General features: G+C 34.4%; 2 protein-coding genes across 4 annotated transcripts in view; one reads left to right on the top strand and one right to left on the bottom strand.

Moving 5' to 3' along the window:
- Nucleotides 1–26543, top strand: part of LOC150104193 (ras-related protein Rab-9A-like) — a 240211-nt gene that overhangs the window by 156769 nt on the left and 56899 nt on the right. Inside the window, exon 1 of one of the 3 annotated variants that reach the window (XM_090397301.1) lies at nt 24498–24546. The exons of 1 other annotated variant lie outside the window; for it this stretch is intronic. The gene's annotated coding sequence lies outside the window, so the exon portion shown is untranslated. Of the gene's footprint in view, nt 1–24497; nt 24547–24630; nt 24686–26543 lie in introns of those variants that run through there. One more of the 3 variants, XM_090397304.1, reaches the window with a different exon arrangement.
- On the bottom strand, nt 11105–11839 carry LOC150104194 (protein CFDP2-like). Its single transcript, XM_090396424.1, has one exon. The coding sequence runs from the start codon at nt 11837–11839 to the stop codon at nt 11105–11107; it is 735 nt and encodes a 244-aa protein (XP_090252550.1).

A 26543-nucleotide genomic window follows, 5' to 3' on the forward strand; every position in this document is an offset into this window, starting at 1 on the left:
TCGGATATAAAAGAAAAAGATAACCGAAGTTATTATCAAAGTAGTCAAGTATGGCGCGAAAATCTGTGAAATCTAAGACAAAAGATTTTGTAATTCCATATCATACTTTTTCCAAATAATTTTAATAAATAAATCTTAAAAAATGTTTGATAATTTTTGAAAAATCAAAAATTGAAATTATTTTAGCTATCCCAGGTTCATTTAAAGATTTGTGTACAAATTATTCTCTTATTTTTGAGGTGAATTGATATAGCATTATTTTATCCACTACAACTACGGCAACAACTCTACTATATGACAGGCTATCCAAAACACTGCCTGACTGGCCGCAAGATATAACGCATAGGGTTAGCACTGTATCTTACTACCAATAGGTATCGTCGTATTGATGCATTTTGAATCATTCTGTCTGAATATCGTATTATATTTTACATGTAATGTTTTAAATGCAATTTAATTACTAGGTTGTTTATTCTGTTCTGTAATTTTAAAATAAATGCAGTACAACAGGAAAGTCTGCACCAAGTTTTGTTTTAAATTCGTCAAAACTGCTTCTGAGAACTTTGTATTTGTGATAGACGACTATCAGCAAGTGTCTATCAGCATGATGATGAAGAAATGTTCTTCATCATCATGATGTCCAAGGGGCGCCCTCCTTGCTTAGTTAGTAACAACGATGCCTTTTGGATGGAAATGCCTGGGTTCAAATCTAAAAGCGAAGAACATTTCTTTATATGTGGAAGAGATTTTTCCACCGGAATCCTTTTCATTCTACAAAACAGGCAAACCGACCAGGTGACACTTAATTAACCAAGATAATACAGTGACCTTATAGTATTAGTTGCTTCAACCGTAATTGGGAAAGAGATGAAGAAAAAAAAAAGGACTCAAAAGAAGAAGAAAGAAGTACAAGAGAGACTTTTCCTAGATCTTCGGGACGGAATAAAAGTCATTTTAAAAACTTTATAACGGTTATATAACTTCTTTCTTCTTGTAAGTGAAGGTTCTTTTAATTAAATCAACATTTTTCTGAGCTTTACTAGTTGTCTTCTCAATTCTCAATATAAATTTACTATCAATCTAAATCAAATGAAATAGCAAGGAGAAAAAGAGCTGCTTGGATAGCCTTCAACAAAATAAAATCAACAATGACCAACCAAAACATAGATATAGAAATAAGAGCCCATCTTTTCAATAGTCACATCTTACAGCATTAACTTATGGCAGTGAAACATGGAACACAACTTTAAAAGAAGAACAAAGCTTAATAACAACTCAACGTGCAATAGAAAGAAGAATATGCAATATAAACAAAATTGACCACGTAAGACACACAGAAATCAGGAAGAAGTCTGGACTCACGGACATAATAAAAGCAATCTACAAAAGAGAAGAAAGGCAAAAGAAGATGGGCAGGACATCTCGCCAGAATGAGAGACAACAGATGGATAGTCAGAGTTACAAACTGATATCCGAGAGATACCAAAAGAAAACCTGGAAGCCCAGCCTTAAGGTGGGAAGACCCAGTGATTAAGAAAGTCGGAAGAAAATGGAGAAGAAAGGCCCAAGACAGGAATAGCTGGACTTTTTACGACCTGCAGTCATTGAGAAATCCTGACTGAAATCACAGGTCCATCAAGGTAATCAATCTAAATATCCAAATCTTTATGTTCGTCATTTCTACCTAAAACCTGTCCATTCCAATTCCATCCATCCAACGAATACTATCGTTTTAATAAATCGCATATACTTACATTTCTATATATTAAAATTTGATTTATTCCTTTCTATTCACTCTTCCAACATTTTAAGAACATCCTGTAACAAACTGAACCCACACGACCAACTGATTACTGCACATAATCAAGTCATCAACAAAGAGAGAGTTATAAATCATTAAAGAATATATTAAACAATAATGTCTCTAATGTTGAACCCTGTTAATAACTAAATTAAAATGTATACTGAGAATTGTTTCATAATAGAAATTCTAAATGCGTGTTTTAGTATAAGTAATAACAGTATGGTTTAGCAGCGAGCGTCTAGTGCTTAGTCATTCAGTTCTTTAGCGTTTTATTTGTAAAATGAATGCATTCTCTTATCAAGGTGATTATTTCAGTAGACAGCAGATTTCAACTAGATACTAATATAGTTTTTAAAGACCATTTTATAAGAATGTTCACAATTTATATCATCTACAAGAGGAGACGAATAAATCCTGTGAAATGTTTAGTAATCAATACATGTAATGACAGTAACTGTTAAGAGCAAAAGTTGGTAACGATGTAGGTACAGACAGACCCAAAACGACTGCTTGTTGTGTTCAAAATGCACATTGCTGTGAAGAGCGAAGATGAGTGATATGGTACAATGCACGCCACATCCGCTTAATGTCTGCACGTTAAGCGGAAGTCGTGTATAACACACACTGTCCATACATCCGCCAGATTCATCGCACCTTCACTGCCCCTATTGACTGCACAGACACGGGAAATGTATCCGAAAGATGTTTACTTTGCTAATTATCCTCCTCTTCTTCCTCTGCAGTGCTGTAACTCTGCCAAGGCCGTTGGATGCTGACGTCTGTCTGCAGCATCTGTCTTAACACTGAGCAACACTTTCCGTGTGGGATTACTATGGCAACAGAAAACCGAACCGCGTCACAAGAAGGTCACTGACGCAAGTGTAGTTTAATTCCTGTGTTGCAAGACGATAAAAATTCAGGTCTCTCAAATGAAGTGAGTGATCTCAAACAGGTCTTCGAAAACCTCTCTTTAAAAATTAACAACAGAGATAACAAATGAATCTCAAGTTTCAGACGCTTTCAGTTAGTTTTAGAAAATTATGCGAAATGAATGGTTCTCCTGGCTTTTTAAACATGAATATTTTAAAATCAAAACATATTCCTTTTAGCTGTTATTATAATTATTAGGTTTCGCTTATTATTCCAATCATAATAATTTATTCAAAATAATTTCGCTTTTTGAAATGAGCAACCTCTCAATCTTTTTAACTCTCTCGCAAATCATTTTTTTTTAAATTTTATAGTAGCGCCATCTATTATAAGAATATGACATCACTCTCTGGATAACGCAGCTTCGCTATAGATGGCATTTAATCATAGCATTAAATTTCATATTAAGTTGCAAAGAGAAAACTACTTAAGATCATCATATTCGGCTATTAAACGTAATTATTTTAGTAGAAAGAAATCTTTCGTTTGAACTTTAAAAAAAAAATTAATTGGATATAAATGAAATTCTAGAAATTCCATTTATATCCAGTGAAGTCCATTGTATACCCAATTTATATCCATAGCCAGGAAAGAGTAAATAATCACAAAATAAAAGAAAGTTTAGAAAAATTATAACCTAGTTGGAAAGTAAAAAAAGAACAATCCGAGTAGCAATTTCTAAAAGTGAACCAACCGCGAAGAAAGGAAATGCAGATCATCATAATCCCAAATCATTAACATTTTTATGCACTTTATTTATATAATTTACGGATTCTTGGAAGTAATTAATTTATTTTTAAGAATCGATGAAATTCAAAAAAATGCATTTCCGATTTTTGAATGAATATATATGCAAAAATTGCTCATAATTACACTCTGCAATAATAAAGACATAACAAGCACCCTGAATACTGGTTTCAGCATCCTTTTTTTAAAAAATAATAACAAAAAAGACTAGAATGTTCTTGTTGTGGTTTTTATGATTAATAAACACCAATTAAGTGATCTTTCTAAAGAGCAATTAATCTACTACGACTTTCACGTTTAACATGCTTTAACCAATTATTTATAATTAGTAGGTGACTGTTAGCATAGATTTGCCAAACGTTGGCTGCAAACAACTTCGTCGCTGATAAACAATGATCAATTTCTATGTCAGTTACTATGACATCGCCAAAATTAAAAAGTATCTTTTAATGATATGCAAGAAAAAAAGTATGTTTAATTGGACTGAGAATAATCTGATTGCATCTTTTATTGAGATTATATGCATTAAATAGATAAGTAATCATTATCATTAAAATTAAACAAAAATTAACATGGAATTCAAAATGCAAAATTAATTATAAGATTACCTTTTCTAGAAGCAATTATATGAGAATATCTTACAGTATGATCGATGCGTGAGTTCGATGTCTGTGGTGCATCTAGAATTTATCGATATTTCCGGTGTAATCAGTTCAAGTTGTAACTTCTGGATATCGTCTGTCTGTGAATCTCTAAAACAGTTCATTGCCAAACGGCGACAGAATGCACAAAAGCATAAATATGGCTCTCACGTGAAAAACTCATCACTCTAATCTAATTATTTAACTTTTTCAAGTTAGACCGTATAGAAAACGATAAACAAAACGGTATGCGACGTATAAAGTACTACCAAAAACCACTTGTTATTTTTTAAATCCTATTAATTTATATTTCTTTTTATAGATTATTTAATTGATGTTATATTATAGTGTCGACTAATGTAATTGATGGTACTTTCCATTTGTTTGTTTGTTTCTCTTTCATGTTATTTTGAAAACTATGTGAATAAAAATGTTCTTCCTCTTCTACGTTCGACTGAATTTGGATTTATTGCTTTCAATTTTAATATAAGAGACATAAAGCACATCGCCGTCCCAGAAGCGTCACATTAATTGCAATCTCCTTAATAAAAAGTTGAATTTCCTTTTCAAGTTATCGACTTCACTTTATAGTCATTTAAACGACACCCACCAAATTTAAAGTGCACTATCTACTCTCTTTTCGTTAGTTCCGCCCATCTCTCTCTCTCTCTCTCTCTCTCTCTCTCTCTCTCTTCGGATAAACCCTGTCCTTGACATGTTGAAAGCTTGACAGTTATTCGGCGCATATATTGAAGCTTGTATGAACCTCAGTGTAACACAGGAAGTTGCCTACTATTTCGACCCCCTCCTCTTCGTTTAATTTCGTAACGTTTCCTGGTTTCACTTTATGAACTCCTTCCTCAAAAATGTAAGGTGGACAACTGACTGACTGACGATCTGTTTCATGGAACAATTGCAAACGTGAGAGCTGATAATGAAATATCTGGCAGCGATTCAACTTTAAACTTTGGATATTATCATTGGGCTGATCAACGCGATCAGATATGACGTCATATGACATGTGTATGAGTACGAGGTTGTAGAGAAAGATATATGAATGGCTACGAAACTTAGTTATTTTTTTACTATAATTTATAGTAATAATTTTTTTATCATTTATCTTCCAGTTTCTTTTTTTCTTCCAAGGAAACTGCTTTCTTTCAGTTACATTTTACTGAGTAGAATTTCAGGTAAATGAATTAATCATTTTTGTTTAATAAATAATATAAAAATCAATTACGTAGCATACGTTGAAGAGAAGAATATTTATATGAGCTTTTTCAATTGAAAGTGAGTTAGCCGATCTCATACATAGGTTGCATGTTTTTTTTTTTCTCCTGGAAACTCGGGTTTTTCATCCTGCATATAGGCAAATCGGCCATGAGAACACAAGCAATTTACAGAAAAGTCACAAAAATTACTATTGAGGATGATTGTAGATGATGTTGTGCGCTGATAACAGTAGAGTCATTGTGTGTAGTGAGGAGTAAGTAATGGACTGCTTGGAGGTAATAAACTCACTTTTTATTGCACGGTATTGCTTCGTAAAAAAAAGAGAGACCATGTTTAGTCTCTACAGCAGAGCTTTCGGAATATTTCACTCATGGCTCATCTGAGTTACTAAAATGTACACTTATTGTACATTTTAGTACCGCGGATGAGCCATGAATGAATATATAAATTCCTTATTCATATTTCCCATACGATTTTATGGTAACTTTTCAGTTTTCTCAATCAAAATTAATAGTAGCAGTTAATCAAGTGAATATTACAAAATTTTCTATTGATAAAATGTGGTTATTTCTGAATGATTTTAAAGAAATATGATGTTAAATATCATATACTGCTTACTGAGAAAGGAGAAGTTCTTACATAATTCCATCCTGTTCTCTCAATATCTGAAACTAACATGATGTTTAAGATATAAAAACATTCAAAAGAATATTTCAATTCAGTTCCCTTTTAACAACGGACTGTCCTTTTAAAGTGGATTTTTTTTTTTTTTTTAAATGTGACTTCTGCCTCCTACCCACGAAAAGGTTGTAAACATATAGTACATTAGTATCGTGGCTCGGACAAGTTTTTATTGATTGATTGCGGTAGCAGCCTTATTTACTGGATTTAAATTCTTGATCCGCTGTTGTCTGAGTTAAATCTAAAGCGTTATTACTATAGGAAAATATATTATGGGGGAGGGGAACAGAACTGTCTTGTATAGCTTCTTTTTTTGTTTAATAGCGTAAGGTTGTTTCATTTTTCGCTCCTTAGCAAAAATGTTAATGATAAGCCGACTCAGTGGAATAATCCTGCTTAGGTTTTTAATTTTTAATAGGAGCGAAAAATGAAACGACCCTACACTATTTACGAAATGCATTAATACATAATACAGTATAATAAAAATACTTTTTATAATTATTTTTAACGCCTTCAAAATACAGTACCGTCATAACTTTGCTTTTGCTGTTGTTTTGGATTTACTGCCGACCGAAGCAACCAGGCTATAAGAACAGTCTATTATTGTATTTTAATTGCGTGTGTTCTTCTGGTCAGTTTGTCTGTTTTGCCAGATATAAAGATACGAGTTTCCGGGAAGAACAACCGTTCAACCTCCATATGAGTCTGGCTAACTCACCTTCACTTGAAATCCCTTATAATGATTCTTCGAGTCCCACACGGGATTCGAATTGTCTTTCCAACGAAAGAACATTGTCTATACACTGAGCTACGGAGGCTCGATGACTTTGCATCTGAGCGAGTGACTAGCTCCAAGAGCAGTACTCACTCATAAAGTCCACTGCTTCTTCTAAAGGCCTGCAATAATCATCCGTAAACAGAACAGACTTTATTAATAATTTTTATGAAGTGTTTAGCTTATAGACATCATAATTTTTGTGCTTTCCTGTCTGCAAGTAAGAATGAACGAATACTTTTCGTTCATTCTTACTTGCAGTTAGCTACATTTCAAATTATTCTACGAAAAAGATTAAAAATAAGAAATATCCGTAATATACATCGGCTACAATCCCCAGATTACTGTCCAAATTAATATACACGTACTGATAAGTATAGTACTTAAACATGTCAGAAATCTATTTTGATGGTATCATCCTGCCATCTTTTGTCAAAATCTAGAACTATAAAAAGGAATGTCGTAATGCTGTTAAAAGCTACTTATTCTTATTTCACAATGACTGAAGTATTTCAAGATGACTAGTAGTAATAATTCTTGAGGAAAGTATTCCACTGTGTATCTAGAAATTTCTCTTCTAGTTCGTTTTATGATAATTGCATATGTCGTACATGAATATTTACATGTGCGACATATGCAATTATTTCCATTTCTGGACAAGGAAGGCAAGGGGATACCACCTTGTTCTATTTTTCCCTAGTACGATAGCTGTATGGATGGATATTCTAAAAGATAGTAAAGCGCACAATGGCTCAATACTTGTGCACGGCAGGGGAAGAAGCAAGGCTTCCCAGGTCGTAAACCAGCGAAATCCCTGTACATTCATTGGGACGTGGAATGTGAGAACCCTCCTACAAATTGGAAAATTTGAAGAGAGAAATGGATAGATTAAAAATAGCCATATTGGGAATTAGTGAAATGAGATGGACGGGAACTGGAGACTTTTGGAGTGGTGATTACAGAATCATTTATTCGGGTGATGAGACAGCAAAAAATGGAGTCGCGGTGGTTCTCAATAAGGAATGGGGAAGAAGAGTAATCAACTCAGTAAAATGTAGTAGCAGATTGATAATGGTAAAACAGAAGCAAAACCAACAAATATTATAATAATACAAGCTTACATGCCTACTAGCGACCATAGTGATGATGAAGCTGAGAGAGTATATGTAGATATCGAGAATCTAATCAAACTGACCAAGAAGGAAGATAATCTTATTGTCATGGGGATTGGAATGCAGTCATTGGTGAAGGCAAAGATGGTAGTGAGGTGGGAAAGTATGGACTTGGATGCCGAAATGAAAGAGGAGATAGACTTTTGGAGTTCTGCCACCAATTCAATCTGATCATTAATAATACCTGGTATGAGGTGCCAAAAAGAAGGATGTATACTTGGAAAATGCCAGGGGATATTGGAAGGTACCAAATAGATTATATTATGACAAGAAATAGATTTAAAAATCAAGTAAAATCATGCAAAAGTTACCCGGGAGTTGATGTTGATAGTGACCACAATTTGGTTTTATTGAAATGTAATCTGAAATTTAAAAAGTTGTCACAACCAAGGAAAAGGCCCAAATGGAACATAAGTAACCTGAAAACAAAGGCAAACCTTAGAAACTATAAACAGCAAACTGATGAAAACATTAAAACTGGAGAGAGGGAAAAGAAAAACATAGAGGAAAAATGGACTCATTTGAAGGATACAATCATCAAGGCCGCCAATGACTGCATAGGATTAAGGAAAAAGCAAATAAAAAAACCCTGGATCACCCAGGACATTCTAGATCTAATAGATGAAAAAAGAAAATACCAAACCTCCCTAAAGGAAGAAAGCAAAGACAAATATAAACATATAAAAAATATGATAAATTAGAAAGTGTAAAGAAGCAAAAGAACAATGCTTTACAGAGAAATGTAAAGAAACAGAAGATCTAACAAAGACTGAAAGAATCGATAAAGCTTATAACATTATAAAAGGAATAAGCCAGCAAAACAAGACACGAAGTACAATTATCAAAAATAAACAGGGGAACATACTTATAGATAAGGAAGAAATTTCGGAAAGATGGAAGGAGTATTTAGAAGGTCTATATAGTGGAAAAAATCTAGATGCCAAGGCTATAGAAGATGAAACAAGACTTGATATGGAAGAAATTGGTCCAACTATATTAAAAGATGAATTTGAATGGGCACTGAATGAATTGTCAGCCAACAAGGCACCAGGCACTGATAACATCCCCTCAGAATTAATAAAATACTCAGGAAACATAACTAAGTCATACCTTTTCAAGATCATAAAGGATATTTATGAAACAGGGATCATCCCCAAAGATTTTACACAATGCTCTATCATACCCATTCCTAAAGTAAATAATGCAAACAAGTGGGAAAATCATCGAACAATAAGCTTAATATCACATGCTTCGAATATACTACTCGAAATTATACAAAAAAAGACTAACAAAGAAGGTTGAAGAATATGTTGGCAATGACCAGTTTGGATTCAGGAAACAGCAGGGGACAAGAGAAGCAATCCTGGCTCTAAGAACAGTTATTGAAAGAAGACTGGAGAAGAATCAAAATACTCTGATAGTCTTTCTTGACTTGGAGAAAGCCTTCGATAGTATTGACTGGAATCAAATGTTTCACTTCCTATAAACAATAAAGGTAGATTGGAGAGATAGAAGGCTCATATTTAATCTTTACAAGCATCAAGAAGCCCTAATAGAAGCAGCCAGCAATACAACAAAAACCGCAATAGCAAAAATACGTAGAGGTGTAAGACAGGGGTGCTCTCTTTCACCCATATTGTTTAATCTGTACATTGAAGATGCAATAAATAAACTGAAAGAACTAATAGAAACCGGAACTAAGATAAATGGAATTGATAGTAACTGGCTACGGTTTGCGGATGATATAGCAGTTTTAGCTGATAACGAAAACAAACTGAAAGCCACCCTAACAACGATGGAAGAAATCTTCACACAATACAGCCTAAAATTAATTATAAGAAAACAAAATTACTAATTACAAGTAAAGCAAATCCAATAAAAATAAACCTGGAAATAAATAATAACCTACTATAACAGGTATTTTCTTTTAAATAACTTGGAAGTCTTATCATAGAAGATGGAAGAAACCAATCAGATATTAAAGCACGAATAATCCTAGCCAGAAAAGCATTCTATAACAGAAGAAACATTTTTACCAGTAAAGGACTTAGCATCCAGCTCAAAAAAAAGGCTAGTGAAAACATACCATATGGAGCATTGCATTATATGGTTGTGAGGCCTGGGCTCTAACAAAACAAGACATGAAAAAGTTGGAGGCATTTGACATTTGGTGCTGGAGAAAGATGATGAAAATTAGTTGGACAGAAAAGAAAAGTAATGAAGAAGTTATGAATATAGTTCATGAAGAGTGGTCATTAATGAAACTCATCAATAAGAGAAGAAAAAGCCTAATTGGACACCATTTGAGGCATGGGGGACTGATTACAGAAATAATGGGGGGGACTGTAGAAGGAAAGAGGCCACGAGGCTGACCAAGAATTCATATATAAATAACATAATGATGCTAACTGGCGCTGAGAGTTATGAAGAGATAAAAAGGAAGTCACAAGACAGGATGTTGTGATGTGCTGTTATATTTACCAATTTTCGAATTGATGCACCAAAGAAGAAGAGAAGAGAGTTGTTAAGGGTGTTTCCAAACTTTAGAAGTTCTGCTGTAATTCTGTTTTCCCCGTCTGCTTCACTATTTTTTAGTACTTTAATAATATTCTCAACTTCAATCACAGATGACTCCTCCATTGTGGGTTCTTCAATATTTCCTCCTAAACATTGTACCTCTGATGTCAGGTTTTCATTTGTTAGTGGTGATGACTTGTTTAGTAGTCTCTCAAAATATTGTCTAAATTCCCCACCTTTTTCTTCTTCTTGTGTAATTAACTCCTTGATCGCTAGTCAATATTCAAATTTGGCTTATATCTTCTTTTAAGTATCCCACTGCACCTGAGAACTCTTTGAGTTATTTATATTATTTTCAATTTCTTCAATTAATTTTTTTTCCTCTATCAGCCTTTTCTCTCGACGTAATGTTTTACTAGTTAAATTTCTGCAGGTTCTATAATTTTCGATATTTTCTGGTGATGCGTCCTGTAGCAATTTTAAACTCGAGTTATTACGTTTCTTTATGGCTTCTTTACATACATTATTCAACCATTTTGTTTTTATTTCTGTTGTTTGTGAATTGAAGAATTTCTTCTGTACAATGAATAATAATATTTTTGATTTAAGTAGATTTATTTTCTATATATCTCTCAAGTATAAGATGGTTTGAATACTGTATTTCATGCTTTATCTTTTCTGCATATTGTCTTTGTATGTTTGCATCCTCGCATTTTTCAATATGATATCGATTAGTTGTTTCGGTTAACATCTGAGAGCGAGCTTTAGCCCGAAATGTACTATTACCAGGTAATAGATCGCTATCTGCATTAACTCCTCTGTAGGTACAAACATGTTTTATGGATGTCTTATGCCTATTATTTATCACTACATGATCTATTTGGTTGTTTAATATTCCATCTGGGGAGACCCAAATTTCTTTATGAATATTTCTTCTTGGAAAAAAATTAACTAATACTAACTGAAAGTCCTCTGGAGGATGCAGAATTAATATCTCTAATACCATTGTTATTATTAATATCATGCAGAGACTATCTGGACCAACTGTTGGTCTGTATCTTGTTTCTTTTTCTATTTTACTGTTAAAATCACCCTTGACTGATTTTATACAGTGGTCAGGTAAAGAATCATGTATCCTCTCTAGCTCCTCATAAAATTTACCTTTGGCATCATCATCCTTATCTTCTGTTGGTACATAAATGTTGATAACTGCAACATCAACCAGATGATCAGAAACACTGATATAACAGAGTCGATCATCTACTGGTGTGAAAGTTTTTACACATGGCAAGATATTATTGTGAACCATAAAACTTTCACCATTTTCAATGTCTATCATTAGATGGTTCACTGTAGAATATTGTTCTATTATTTGACTGTAAGTTTCCACCCTCTGGCCCCCATTTTTTTTTTTTTTTTTTTTTTTTTATAGTATAGCATAAACCTTCCTAATATGTCCTAAAATCTTGAAGGGAAATTGTATTAAGTCCTGCTCCAGATGTATAACGGGTTCGTACTTGTCTCACAAGTCGCCATACCTAGGAAGAGCGACTCTACCCCACTAGGTGTTCACTTTCTTCCCTACACTTCTTCTTTATTTTTTTTTCTATTTATTTATTTATTTACTTATTTATTCTACATTTCCCTATACTCTTGTTTGTCTGTTTTGAAGGGTTTTACTATTTAACCATCTCTTATATGCTCCGTTTTTTTCTATATTCTTCTTCATTTGTTGACTCATCCATTCTTCATTTCTTCGACTCTTCCCTCCCAACGGCCTCTTTGTTGAAAAGTCATTATAAATATTCAAACTATCTCCTGGATGAGTATCAAAGGTCGTTTTAATCTTTATTCGTATCTTTGCTTGTGGCCTTTGTGTGCATTTATCTTTACATATGTTTCTGTTATGCGTGTCAGCTACTATTGCTCTTTTAATGTGTTTGTCCGGTACTCACTTTGTTGCTATGCGTAGGACAGATTTTTGTTTTTGTAGATTCGCCGTAAGTTAATTCTTTCTTTAAGTTCCTGTTCCATTTCTCTTTAGTGTCCGCTCGGTTAGCCTAGTGGCTATGCGCTTCGCAACCATATGTCCTAGGTTCGATTCCCATCGACGACGTGAGTAGCTTAATGATCTTTCTCAGCCATAGCCAAGTTAGACGGTCTTGGGCGTTGACAGCAGAGTTTTTTTCCCCAGTTTATCTGGGGTTTTTCATCCGGCAAGCAGGCAAACCGGCTCCGTGAACACATACAGGCTACAGTCATAGGATATAATACTCAATCCCTCATTAGGATGGCTCAACCAGTCCTAAGGGGGGGGGGAGGTCGAGGAACGGGGGAATAAATAAATTTCTCTTTAGTTATTAGATATATGAAGAGCCAAAGGCTTCAATTCGGCGACATATGAATTGTTTAAGTTAAGGGATATTACATCCCATATCGTTTCTTAGCCGAATAAGAAACTCAAAGAGTTTCATGCTGAATATAGTAGAAACTATATAAAGCTCGGCGATTCCAAGCGTAAGCAAATACCTGGATACTGCAGCAACTGACCCTAAAGGTAGTGCAAGCTAAGGCAACTCATGTCTAGGGTGGAGCAAGCTCCGATCACTATTCTTGATATTTACCCATAATGTGAACTTAGCTCCTAGGAGCTGTATTTCTGTTCAACATTATGAGAGAAGGTCACTACCCAGACCCGTTTCAACCTTTATTGTGGTCTCATCAGTGAGTAGGTAGACCTAGTTAATATCAAGTTTGTAGCGAACAGAACTTACAACCCTTCTATGAGTTTCTCTTTAGTGGTCGCAAATATGAATTCTGCCATTCTTATTCTACACGCAGACATTGTGGTTATGTCTTTTTTTTTCCCTCATGCATCATTTTTTATGGGTGCATTATTTGGCCTCCTTGTTCATGTGTATTATTACTGTGTGTATGTCTGTGCGCTTTCCTCTTCTCTTCTCTCGTTGCCAATATAGTGTTTATTAATTCGTGTGTATTATCTTTTTTTTTTTTTTTTTTTGCTATAGTCAAGTTGAATTCAATCTATAAGATCTTTATATATTAGTTAACTATAAGTCTGTAAGATTGAATCTATAAGTTACCAATAAGTCTATAGAATTGAATCTATAAGTTACTATTATTTACTCGGGACTTTGTCATTTATATTATATGTTTAAAAATTCACTATAGTTTGCGCTTTGATTATTTGAAGGCGGAAGGAGCAATCATTGGCGTATCCATCTATTATCACTCCATTTTTCTTTTAAAAACATTTTCTGATCATATTTAAGTCCAATTTTTTGCGCTTCTCCATTCGCAGTTTTAAAGAATGTAGACACCTGTAACATTTTCATCTGAGATAGTTTTATGATATAGTGCAACTTTCCAGTAGATCTTTCTGCAATGCAATAAATTGCAGTAGATTTATTGTTATATAGTTATTGCTAAGTGAAGCTATGAAGTGTAACTTAGCAATTGCTAAGTTACAATTTATAGGCTGTTAAGAATAAGAAGCAACGTATATATGCCCCAGGATATATGCAGACGATGACTTGGTTAAATAATTAAAAAAAAAAAAAAACAATCCCAGATGTCAATTCAATTTTCAAATATAGTCGTTCGTATTGGTGGATTTGGAAGTACTGTATGTCTTCCTCACTAGCACATTATGGCAGATATCTTAATGATTTCCGAGTTTCCTTGAGGGGGAAATCCTTCTACTAAACCAGCTAAGCCATCTTCAGTTGAAAAAGTCCTATAAAGATTTATTTTCTCAATAAGAACCTTCCCCCACTCCCCAAAGGACGAATGCCCCTTCTTTCAACTGCGTAACGTTTGTACTTTCTCACTGATACTGTTTTCTCTTTTTCTTTTTCTTTTTTTTTCAGTATTTTTAAGGAGTATGCTGTTCTACAGAATTGTCTTTTATAATTTCTCCACTTTCCTCCAATCCTCTAAAAATTAGTATTAATATCCATTTAGGACCTAGCTTCAAGGCTACTGAATTAATTCTCGTTCTCCCTCGTTTTTCATTCCAAATTTGAATGTGAATTCACAATTCACACACAGAATATTTTATAATCTACAATATATTAACATAGCAGACGCGACGGTATTTTTTCACTTTAGGCATCCGGTAAGCTGCTGTTGTTGCTATTTGAAAAACTGCCAAAGCAACTAAGGCCAGTGTATTATGTCTATTAATTGTACGTGTTTTATAAAATCTGGCTAGCATCATACTCACCTTCAGATGAAAAACTGTTGCAAATATTTGGTCCTGGACGGGATTCGAAACCAAAGGGTATTGTCAATACCGACTGCATACCTTCAATAAGCCGGATAGCGGTCTCACGTTGCAATGAAATTCGTCTCCCCTCCAAAGACATTCACTAAACATCTACATCCAAGATGTGGTTCATATCCACAGCCTGTTGGTGGGTGAGTGGATTATTGCAGAATATTACTGATCTAATTTTACGATTTTTTCCCTCTACTAGTAGAGTTGATTGAACTCTAATCTGTTTATTATTTCTTTGCCATCGCTCTCTTCCCCACGCCGAAAACCACCACCACCAATTTATGACATACACGGATTTGTGTTGTAGTTGTATCTTGTAATTACTGCTGAATAGTGATGTGATTTTTTTTTGTGAAACAGTAGATGGCTGGTCCTTTACTCATTCTTTGCTAGCAGAAAAAAATTGGCAATTGAGAAAAATTTTTAAACAAATTTACTCATATTTTTTTACTTTCAGTGGGATAACGTTTTTGGAATTTAATTTGGAAAAACTAAATTTCTTACAACAAAATAAGTATCATAACTCAATATACGGTGTATTAAGAATAAATTTATTGAACAAATATATAAAAAATGAGTAAAATCTCTGCGATAATTTTTAATAAAAATTTTTATATAGCAAATAAAAGTGTTTTATATAACAAATACTTAATAATAGACATAATGAAAAATGCAGATCTCATTAAAGAACAAAGCTTATTTGCTTACCAGGTAAACCTCCGTAGCGCAATTGGAAGAACGACGGTACATTGCGCCCTTCGATTGGAATAGGCCTAAGTTCGATTCTCGTCGCGACGGGAGGAATCTTTATCTGGTCGATTTCAATCGATGGTGAGTTAGCCGATCTCATACGGAGGTAGCAGGTTTTTTTCTCCCGGAAACTCGGGTTTTTCATCCCGCATACATACAAATCGGCCCTTCAGAACACACGCAATTTACAGACAAAAATTACTAGTTGTGTTGGAGGTGGGCGTTGATTCGTAGTAGAGGTAAGGCGTAGAGACAGTTGAAGATGTCCTCCCGCGATGAGTCTTCGGACTCCTTGGAGGTATCAGGAATAATAACTATAAAAAAATTACTGAATGTTATAAATTTCTAAATGTATCGCATTCGTGTATCACACGTCACAACTGGCCAGGACGTATATATACGTCCACATTTCCATGGATGCGAAGCATATTAAAATTGTAATATCATTGATATTACATTGAAATTTATGATGGATACGAAGCTTTTGAGGGTGCGTATTTGATCTTTAATGGCCGGTAAGGTGGTTAAACGTGCTGATATGTCTTATGCGTACCATCACAAAAAATAAAAATAAGGGGGGGGAAATCACTGTTGCTGAAGCAACTAAAGCAATGAAACCAGTGTATTACTAGCATGTATAATTATGAATGGTTTGCCTGTTTTGTGGGATAAAACATCCTAGTTTCCTGGAAGATAAAACTTATTTACAATCATATGAGATGGGATAACTCACCTTAAGCCAAAAAGCCCTTATAACGGTTCTTCAGGTGCTCGAGGATTCGAACTAACCTAGGTCATTTCAACTAAAAGGCATCTTCGATACCAACTGAACAATATAGGCTCTTAAAATTTGTGTGTGTGTGTGTGTGTGTGTGTGTGTGTGTGTGTGTGTGTGTGTGTGTGTGTGTGTGTGTGTGTGTGTGTGTGTGTGTGTGTGTGTGTGTGTGTGTGTGTTAACATACACACACTAGCTGAACAGAATAGCATCCTCATCAATATATATCATATTTACATTTTAATTTTTTAATGTGGTAAGGAGATCCAGTCTTCTTGCCCATGTGTGCTGATGACTGGTATACAGATCTCGTTCTCAAGGATCCACAATGTTAGATTTACTTTTGTGTTTAATAAATCATCGACTTTTTTTTTAGAATGCAATCAAATAATAGCTGTAACTATATATTGAAGAGAATTATCAAATACGTTATGTAAAGCGCTTTTTTTTTATTGTTACAAAAGATAGTGGTACACACTTTTATACAATTTTATACAACAAAATTGTATAAAATTGTATAAAATAAAAGTTTACAATCAATAATCCATCACTTTTATAAAAGTGATGGATTATTGATTGTAAACTAAATTCACTTCTGGCTCTTCAAGAAAAAGAAAAGAAAAATTAATAAGGAAAATAACAATATGATTATTTTACCTTATAATAATGAAATCGTTTTTATCACAAGGTTTTAATCACACACACACACACACACACACACACACACACACACACACACACACACACACACACACACACACACACAACTCTCGAAGAAACTTGGGTGTTTATTCCTGAACTCGGAAAATTCGATAATAGGAACAGACGCGATTAGGATGGAACATGAGATGACAACAGATATCCATTATCTTTTTTTGCTGACTTTAGCACGTAGCTTGTAATGCTTTGAACTATCAAGATAGCGAAAGGTGAAGAAATAGCAGCGTACCGATTTCCAAAACTTATTGGCGAAAGTTTTTAAGTCACTATATTAATTTCTCAATAATAATGATTGCAATTAACATGAAGTCATTCTTTATAAATTATCCTAATCCTGTGGCCTCCTCTCTTTGAGAGGGTTGCAGCTAACTACTAGGGAGATATGACGCAAGGTGGTTTCCCCGTTGCCATCCTTGCCCTAAGTATTTATGACTGTAGCCGTATGTGTGTTTGCGGGACCGGTTTGCCTGTTCTTGGGGACGAAAAACCCCAGTTTCCTGCTGAAAAAACCCTTTACCTCCGTAGGAGACCGGCTAACTCACTTTTCGTCGAAAAAGACCAGTAAAGGTTCCTCACGTCACTTGCGGGAATCGAACCCAGGTCTTTCCGACCAAAGAGCTTCGTCTATACTGACTGAGGCCCTTACAAATTATATAGAGATGAAATTATTAAACATAAAATAATAGAAAAATTCGAATTTTTAATTACAATAATTAGAAATTCAGTCAAAAAAAAAGCGCTTTACAGTCATGGATAGTTTGTTATAAAATAGTTACACGTCTTGTTTTCATGAAAACGAAATTCTTTATCATATTTTCAATGCTTACTTGCAATAATATCTTGTTTTCTATAGAAATGGTTGCTAAATTTCACAATCTAGTGAAATCTTTGTTTTTGTGACATTGTAGATCTTAAGTAGTTTTTAATCCGCTATCCTCTAATGCCTTTTATTCTCCAAAGGGATAGGTAAAGACGTTTAGCTCTATTAACTTCCGAAGACTAGGGCATTCGATCTCCACCTTTAGCCATTTACAGACAGCTCGTTCATCATCAATGAGTTTAAGTATCCGGGAGGAGAATATGGCAGATAAATGTCGTCAATATGTATTTACTGATCTTAACACTTTATATTATTTTCTGAAACTGTGTGGGTATGGTCGAATTTCTTGTGCTGTGAGAGGCAGTTTGATGAGTTTCCGAGAGAAGAAGAAGAGAAACAAAAAGAAAAAAGAAAGAAAAAAAATATACTTGCCCAAGCCAGAGATCGACTCGGGAATCAGACGAAGAAAGGCTTAAAATATTCTTTAGTCAACAACTAGAATCAATCTTATAAGATTCTCTGAAGAAAAAGCTTAGCGCTAAGGAAGCAATAATATTTCAACGGGAAGCATACTAGATTTTCAAAAACAACTTAAGACTTTTACTCCCTTATACATTAAAATCCCATCAATGAAACATTTCTTACTACATTCATCACTCAATTTGAATTGTAAATTTTTACATAGTCGCAGTAGTTTACGATCATAATAAGAGTTTAAAGTACATATGTCATCGGTAACACTAAAAAGGCCATATTGTATTCTTTCAGAACCATAATGATTTCTTCTCGAAATTGAAGAGGATACTGTTGTATCCAATACAGAAAAAATAAATTAATTTCGAAATTTAGTTTTAGATCATGAATGGGACGATCATGGAATGAGCAGTCAAGATGAGTCTTCTTTCTCCTATTTCTAGTGTTTTTGCATATAGCTATTGAAAAAAACATCCGAAGCCAAAAGGAAAATTAAGAATAAATGAGAGAAAGAACGTAAGAAGACAATTTTTGACGGCAATTCTATGATAAGGGGAGTACTTCACGAAAGCGAGACATAAATCTTTTTTACCTGATGAGAAAATAATATTAGTAATGTTGTCAGAATGCAGAAAGAGAAGGGGAATGAATTGATTTGTTTGGCTGGAATAAATGCCCTCAGAGGTAAGAAGTATTGTATGAGGGTGGATGTGAATGAGTTATTGGAAAAAACGAAAAAGCAGAATGAGAGAATGAAGTTGGTAATCCTGCTACCACGCTATGATGAAGACGAACTGAGAAGGAATGCAATGATAGTTAATGAATCAATACGTAATTTGTACAGAAGGAATAATGTAGCCTTTGATGGATGGAAAGATTTGTACAATAATGATGGACTGCACTTAAATGGATTCGGAGTTGTGTTTAGAGAAAGAGCTTTGTTCACTGAAAGTGCAAAAGTGCAAAATCAGGAAAACTAAAGAAATTCGGGCGGTTGCAGACGGATTGTGTGTGTGTGTGTGTGTGTGTGTGTGTGTGTGTGTGTGTGTGTGTGTGTGTGTGTGTGTGTGTGTGTGTGTGTGTGTGTGTGTGTGTGTACGTGTGTGCGTGCGTGCGCGCGCGCGCCCATGAAGCAAATGAGTGTATGAATGAACAAAAAATGCAGCATGTAGTCTCTCAGGCAACAATATCAAATAGGATAGTCAGTTCAGGATGTAAAGGTGGTTGGAGCCTAAGAGGATGCTACGGTTTCTACATACTAACGCTAGAAACATCAGGAATTAAGAGGGACGAGTTTGGCATTGGTAGTGCAATCTTGCCAAAAGCTATAGGCTTAATGAAACTTGACTAAAAGTGATGGATTTATTATTTTCAGAGAGGATAGAGTAACAGGAGAGGAGTGGGGTATTGGCAGTGCCGGATTAAACCCTGTGGAGGCCCCTAGGCAGTCGAAATGTCGGGGGACCTCCTCACAAATTACTGACTGCTGACAGAAAATGAACTTTTAAGAGACAAACTCTAATGTGAACCTGATGTCTATGGCTTGTGTACTTTAAGTTGTTAATCGGTACATTACATTAATATAGTATTCTCTCTATAGTCTTTAATATAAAGTTTCGCTTCTTTGAATTGATTCATATTTTCTATCTTTTGGAAACAATTTAAGAAAACTCGATTGTAATTTTCTTTCAAGATCAAATCAATATTATTTTGATCCGCTGTCGCGGGTCCCATAGGCCGGTGCCTACTCTGCCTATTTGGTAATCCGGCACTGGGTATTGGTAATGATAACATATGAATTGCAGCCAACAAAGAGTAGGAGTCAGTCAGTCAGGCAGATGGCAGTTCTTTTGAATTAATCTGATGTGAGATTGAAGCCAAATAGGACAAATAAAAAAAATTGCTGACTGCTATTAGGCCTGGGTGTGCCAGAAAAATGATGTGGAAGATGTGCATCAGCAGATTAGAAAGTGCAAGTAGAGTAATTATTATGGGGAACTTCAATTTCGAGGAGAGATTGAAGGAGAAAATATCACATTGGAGGATGGAAATAGAATTTATACACTTATTGAGAGATAATTACTTGAAGTAGAATGTGACAGAGGGAACTCAGGCTACGAGAGTTCTGGATCTGGTTATAGGATCAGAAGAAATGCCCATAACATTACATTAGTTACATTACTTCCAGTTAGGGAAAGTGATCATGTAGGCTTGGCTTGAAAGGTAGCAGAACTTGGAAATTCCAGTTAAGGAGTATATTTGAAACTAGACACATAATCACCTAGAGACAGGTGATTATGATACACTTAGGAAAGGGAAGGATGTTCATAGTGTATGGGAGATAGTCAAGGGGTTTCTTGAGTAATCAACGTCACATAAGTATATCCACGGTCAGAAGGGTAAATCGAATAGGAGTTAGATGGATAAATACAGTAGTATCATTAAACATGAGCTACAAAAAGAATAAAAAATGTTGCGAAGGTTATATAAGGAGAAAGATGACCAGCATGGTAAGGAAGACAAAATCAGATTATAAAAAATTAGATGAGCAGGCGAAAGGAAATCACAAAGAATTTTTCATTATATGGCAAGTAGGCAGAAGATGACTTTGAAAGGATAATCTTAACGAGTGCATATGGCAGAGAGATGGCGAAAGGCAGACGAAATTATTGAGCTACTGAGTGACCATTTTGCAAGGGTATATCATCCAGGTGAAGATATTGTTATAGCATAGGTGACAAGAACAAAAGTTGATGAATAGTTAGGATATTGCTGAATCTGAATACAAATACAGCTGTGGGATTGGATTGAACATCGGCTCGCATTTTAAGAGAACGTTCTGTAAAACCGACGGTGACTTTGACTAGGCTGTTTAATTTAAGACATTATATATATATATACATATATATATATATATATATATATATATATATATATATATATATATATATATATAATGATAGGAATAAGTAGCATATTTAAAAATTACTGTCTTCCATAAAGGGGAGGATTGTAATTGTCCTAACTTAAAAGCAGATGTGGACCATCGAATCTGCTTAAGTTAGGACAATGAAGTAAAGTGAGTTTCCACCGTTTTTATATTTCTTTTCACCAATTAGTATCTCAGGAGTGATGGCAAAAGTACTGAAAAAGATGGTCAAAAAGAGAATTAATGAATGGGTGGATAAGAATCACAACATGGTTTTTTGAAGGGTAGGTCACGACTGTTAACTTTTTATAACATGGTGACAGTTGGGTTGGATAAAGACAATGGCTACAGGATAATACTGCTGGATTTTGCAAAGACGTTTGACAGGATACAACATGGAATTCTATTATGCAAAATGCAACAAGTAGGGAGCGATATGAAACTGGCGATATGGATAAAAGGGTGGCTGATGGACAGATACCAAAAAGTAGTATATGGAGCAGCAGAATCCAAGAGAAGGCAGGTGACTAGTAGAGTGCCGCAGGGTCTTGTGCTCAGACAACTGCTATTTAATTTGCACATAAATGATGTAGGAAATGATTTCATGAGAGCATTCAGGTGTTTACTGATGATGCAAAGTTATCTAAGGTGATAGTTAATCAGGGTGAGGTAGAGCACTTGCAGGATGATTTAAATAGGCTGGTAGCATGGGCAAAACAATGTATGCCAATGTGGAAAAGCGTAAAGTTATGCATTTTGTATCCCAAAAGATTACAAGCCATGTACCACATTAAGGGAGTGCACTCCAAGATATTAATGAAGCCAGGGATTTTGAGGTGGTAGTAGATAGAGAGTTGAAGTTTAAAGATAACATTACTAAAGATGCCAGGGTTGCTCACTAGATTACTTCGTTATTTAAGAACACAGTAACAAACTAATGAAGGCGTTATCATTCAATTTTATAAGCCTGGATTATTTTGCTCAGATCTGATCACCCGAATTTTCTTGGGGACGAGAAAGTTGTGAAGCGGATCCAGAGGTGAGTGACGAAGATGGTGAGTGATTTGTGGAATTCTCCCTATGAGGACAGATTTTGGTTTTGTAGATTGCATAAGTTGGTTGATAGGCGAAAAAAAAGGGTGGTATAATAACATGTAATGAATGAAGATAATACGAGGGTGGTCTGAAAAGTTCTCGCCCTAACAATGAAAAAACGAATTTATAATTTCAAAATTATTTTTATTTTTCAACATTATTTTTCTCCCTTAAGACTAATACATTTATTCCAGCGATGACTCAGCGCCATTATCCCGTCCCTGTAGTGGGACGGGATAACTCAGTAAGATCTGAAAATTACTCTCTCTACACTTGCAATCACTCTTGATTCGAAGAAAAACGCAGACCATCTATGAAGAGTTTTAGTTTTGGGAAGAGAGAGAAATCAGAGGGAGCTAAATCTGGGGAATAGGGTGGATGTTCTAACAATTCCTAGTATAGATCCCTTAATTTTCCCATTGCCAAACACCTTTGTGAGCAAGTACATTGACCTAATGAAAGGTGATTTTTTCTTCTGCAAGCTTTTCTCACGAATTTTTTTCGTGTAGTCTGGTTAAAAGTTCGCATAATCTTCCCCAGTCATTGTTTTATCCTTTTCAAGACAATTAATAAACAAAATGCCTTTAGCATTCCAAAACACTGATGCCATGACCTTTCTTGCTGATGGAACTGACTTTGTCTTCTTTGGCGCTGAACAACCGGCTTCTATCCACTGTTTTGACTGCTGTTTGGATTCTGTGTGTAATGGTAAATCCAAGTCTCATCCATAGTAATAATCGACGCGCAAAATCAGTTTTATTCTTGTTAAAACGCTCCAAGCACTGTTCAGAGATTTTCATGTGAGTGCGTTTTTGATCTGCTGTGAGCAAGCACGGCCCATTTTGCGCAAAGCTTTTTCATTTGCAATTCTTCATGCAAAATATATCCTACACGTTCTTTTGAAATGCCTATAGTCTCAGCAATTTCACGCACTTTGACTCGCCAGTCATCCAATACCACATCGTGTACTTGATCAATGATTTCTGGTGTTGTTACACTTTTTGGACGTCCTTCCCGTGGATCTGGACGGCCATTTAAACTCGGCAGTCCATTTCTTAATTGTCGAAAACGAAAGAGAAAAGTGATCATAAACGTTTGTGAACTTCGAATGAGTTTCTTTTGGCTTTAAACCTTCAACAAAGAATTTTATAACCACACGATACTCAATTTTATCCATTTCAAGGGATACAGACAACACATTTGCTTCAGACAGCTGTAGAAAACAAACTACTTGATAGAATGACTTGCAATTTCACATGGATACTTACGACATATCTACCAACTTAGAAAAAAAAAATCGTGGTGATAGTGTTAGTTGTATATATATATATATATATATATATACAAGGGTGGTGTATATATATATATATATATATACACGTATGTGTGTGTGTGCGTGTCTGTGCGTGGGTGCGGGAGGGTTGGGGGCACGCGTTTGGTCTGCACCACTAGTTACCAGACATCTAGCAAAAGGAAATATGTATTTTCATCTTTTTACTTGTGTGTCCCAGCTGATCTTTATACTTGGATGATTTTTCCTGTCTTTTTATTTCTCGATATAATGAATTAATATTAAAAGAGGACATGCAGTGGAAAGTTATACTTGAGTGATGAATTTCGGAAAATTCATGAATTGGAGTAATTCCGATTATTCGGTTTGATTGGTCATATTAGGATAGTATATTCGTTCTCAATCCAACAAGTTAACTGATATGAATCGCCTCTTAGGCATGGATAATGCCTTTATGTAGATGAATTTCATATTCGGGTTTCAAGTCACAGTGCTATACTTCTTTGTGGCTTGAAATGACTTAAAAACATTTATTATGTTTAGTCTCCAGCGTAGAGTTTACTGATTATCTAACCGTTTGTCCATCAATGGCACTAAATTATATACTTTCGTTGGTAGAATGCATATAAAAATTAAAATAAATGTAATGACTTTAACACTTTATAATATATTAAGTAAGATCATGTTTTGTTTATATATATCGTATATAAAATCCTGTTACTGTCCTGTTCTCCTTTAATCGTCTGGCTACTAATGACCTTCTTAAACGGTTCTTATCGAAAACTTCTTAATTCTTATCGGAATTAAGTTTGCAGTTTTCTATCAGTAGATGTCGTTGGGATTGCCGCGGTGAGGCAAGTGTAGTCATATGAGAAAGATTGTGTTGTTGATGGTAAATATATCTGTATAGATATTTTTGGTTAATTTTTTTTTTGCATATCTGAAATAAATTTTACATATGTGAATATATATAAAATTTTCTATCCTGTTATGAGATAATTTCTCTTGAGAAGTATTTTTTAAACATGCATGTTAGTTTCATTTATGTATAACAGTTTTATCGAATTTCAATGAAATATTAGCATGCCAATCTTGGGCGTTGTACTATGTGTATTATATGCTTACAACATGGGGATTAGTGTATTATTATTATTTTATTACGAGTAAGGAATAGCTTTTTTTTTTTTTTTTTTTTTATAAAAAGCTATCTTTACCAAGAAATGTGACCGCATAATAATTTTGTGTTGAAGCCACAGTTTACAACTAAAGTGTAGTCAACTTGGGTCATTATAGAATAGCAGGGACTGTTTGGTATCAGGGTAGTTGGAAAGACACAAGTGGCAGGGTGTTTATTAATTATCGAAATTTTTACATAATAAAAATTTTTACGTTTTACATTATATTTTTACATTACATTTCGTAGGGCGCTAAAAGTGTGGCAATGATGCTTGGTCATTATACAAACCAGACAACTGAAGAATGTTAACAATAAATATGTGAAATAAATGTGAACAGTAAATATTTATATATATAAATATCACAGGAAACTTCTTTTCCAGATGTCATAAATTCACCAATGCATTAAAAATTTGACATACACTGGCTTTTTCTTCAATATTTTACCCATATCAATATTTTGAATGTGAAGCACAAGTGTTGTTTATTTCATTAATGGTAGGTGAGTTCTAAGAAATGTATTTTTTCCTTCATTTTTTTAAAAATTTTAAATTTCTTTCTTCTCTCCAAATGGGGTAGAAGCAATATGTGAATTGTTACCATTGGTGACATTTTTGTAATATTTGGGAAGGCAGTGGTCTCTTACATTGCTAAACCCTTTAGTGCAAAAAATTTCAAGATTGTTTATTTGAAGCTTGAGGATCTACAAGGCCTGCGGAATTTGATTTATGACTCAATAATTGGATATAACACAATCATGTAGGAAAAAAACACGGAAAATAGACACATATTCGTTTTTGAATATGTCGGAAAACAGACATATACAGTACAAGTATATTCAGATATCTTGATGATCTTTCCTAAGTGTATGTCCAATCCATCTAAATTTTCATTTTCTGATTTCCAGGTTGACTTTTTTGCTGATTTATTATATTCCAGAGGTCTTCATTAGTAATAAGTTGTGGGCACCAAATTTAAATATACTCCACAGACATCAGTTTATGCATGTGTGTAGTTTTTTATATTTAATTTGAAACCTATCACATTTCGCATCCATATAAAATAACAAATAACTGATTTAATACATGCATTAAATATTTTTATTTTTGTGTCTGTGATATTTTTCATTTTCCATACTTTACTAAGTTTAGCATATGCACTTCTTGTCTTTTAAATCCTTATATCAACATACCTAGATGCTCCTCCATCTTCAGATAAAACATAGCTGAGATAGGTAAAATTTGAAATAGTTTTCTTCATTTTTTTTTTTTTTTTCCATTTTCAGTTGTACTTGATGTTGTTGCTTGATTCACATTTGTTTCATTTTGTTTGGATTAGTTTTCAAACCAAATTTCAGTGATTCCTCTAGTTAGTTTCTTCGGATATCTGCACGTCTATAAGAAATTAAAGATACATCATCTGAAGAGTGTAGATCACCCAAAGTTTTATTTTCCATGATATTTTTCTGGTATGTGTCACTGCTGTCTGTCCTGGAACATGATCTAGCAGCAGTATAAATAATTATGGAGATAGCAGACATTATTATTTTATTATTATTATTACGTGCGACTCCAGGGAGTCCTTAGACTCATCGAGACAGCTTATTTCACTTTACCACTCTAAAAGTAAAGAACCCAGCTCTAACACACTTGCTAACCACACTCTTGCCCAGCTTCCATAGGTGTCCCCTAGGTCTCCGACCACCAGTCCTGA

Source organism: Typopeltis vanoorti, chromosome 8, assembly GCF_054136105.1.
Source record: "Typopeltis vanoorti isolate ZY-2024b chromosome 8, IOZ_Tvanoo_1.0, whole genome shotgun sequence".
Taxonomy (NCBI): domain Eukaryota; kingdom Metazoa; phylum Arthropoda; class Arachnida; order Uropygi; family Thelyphonidae; genus Typopeltis; species Typopeltis vanoorti.

Bases quoted from the DNA above. Each gene is read 5' to 3' on its own strand.
- LOC150104194 (XM_090396424.1), bottom strand. From the start codon at position 11,839: ATGATAGACATTGAAAATGGTGAAAGTTTTATGGTTCACAATAATATC.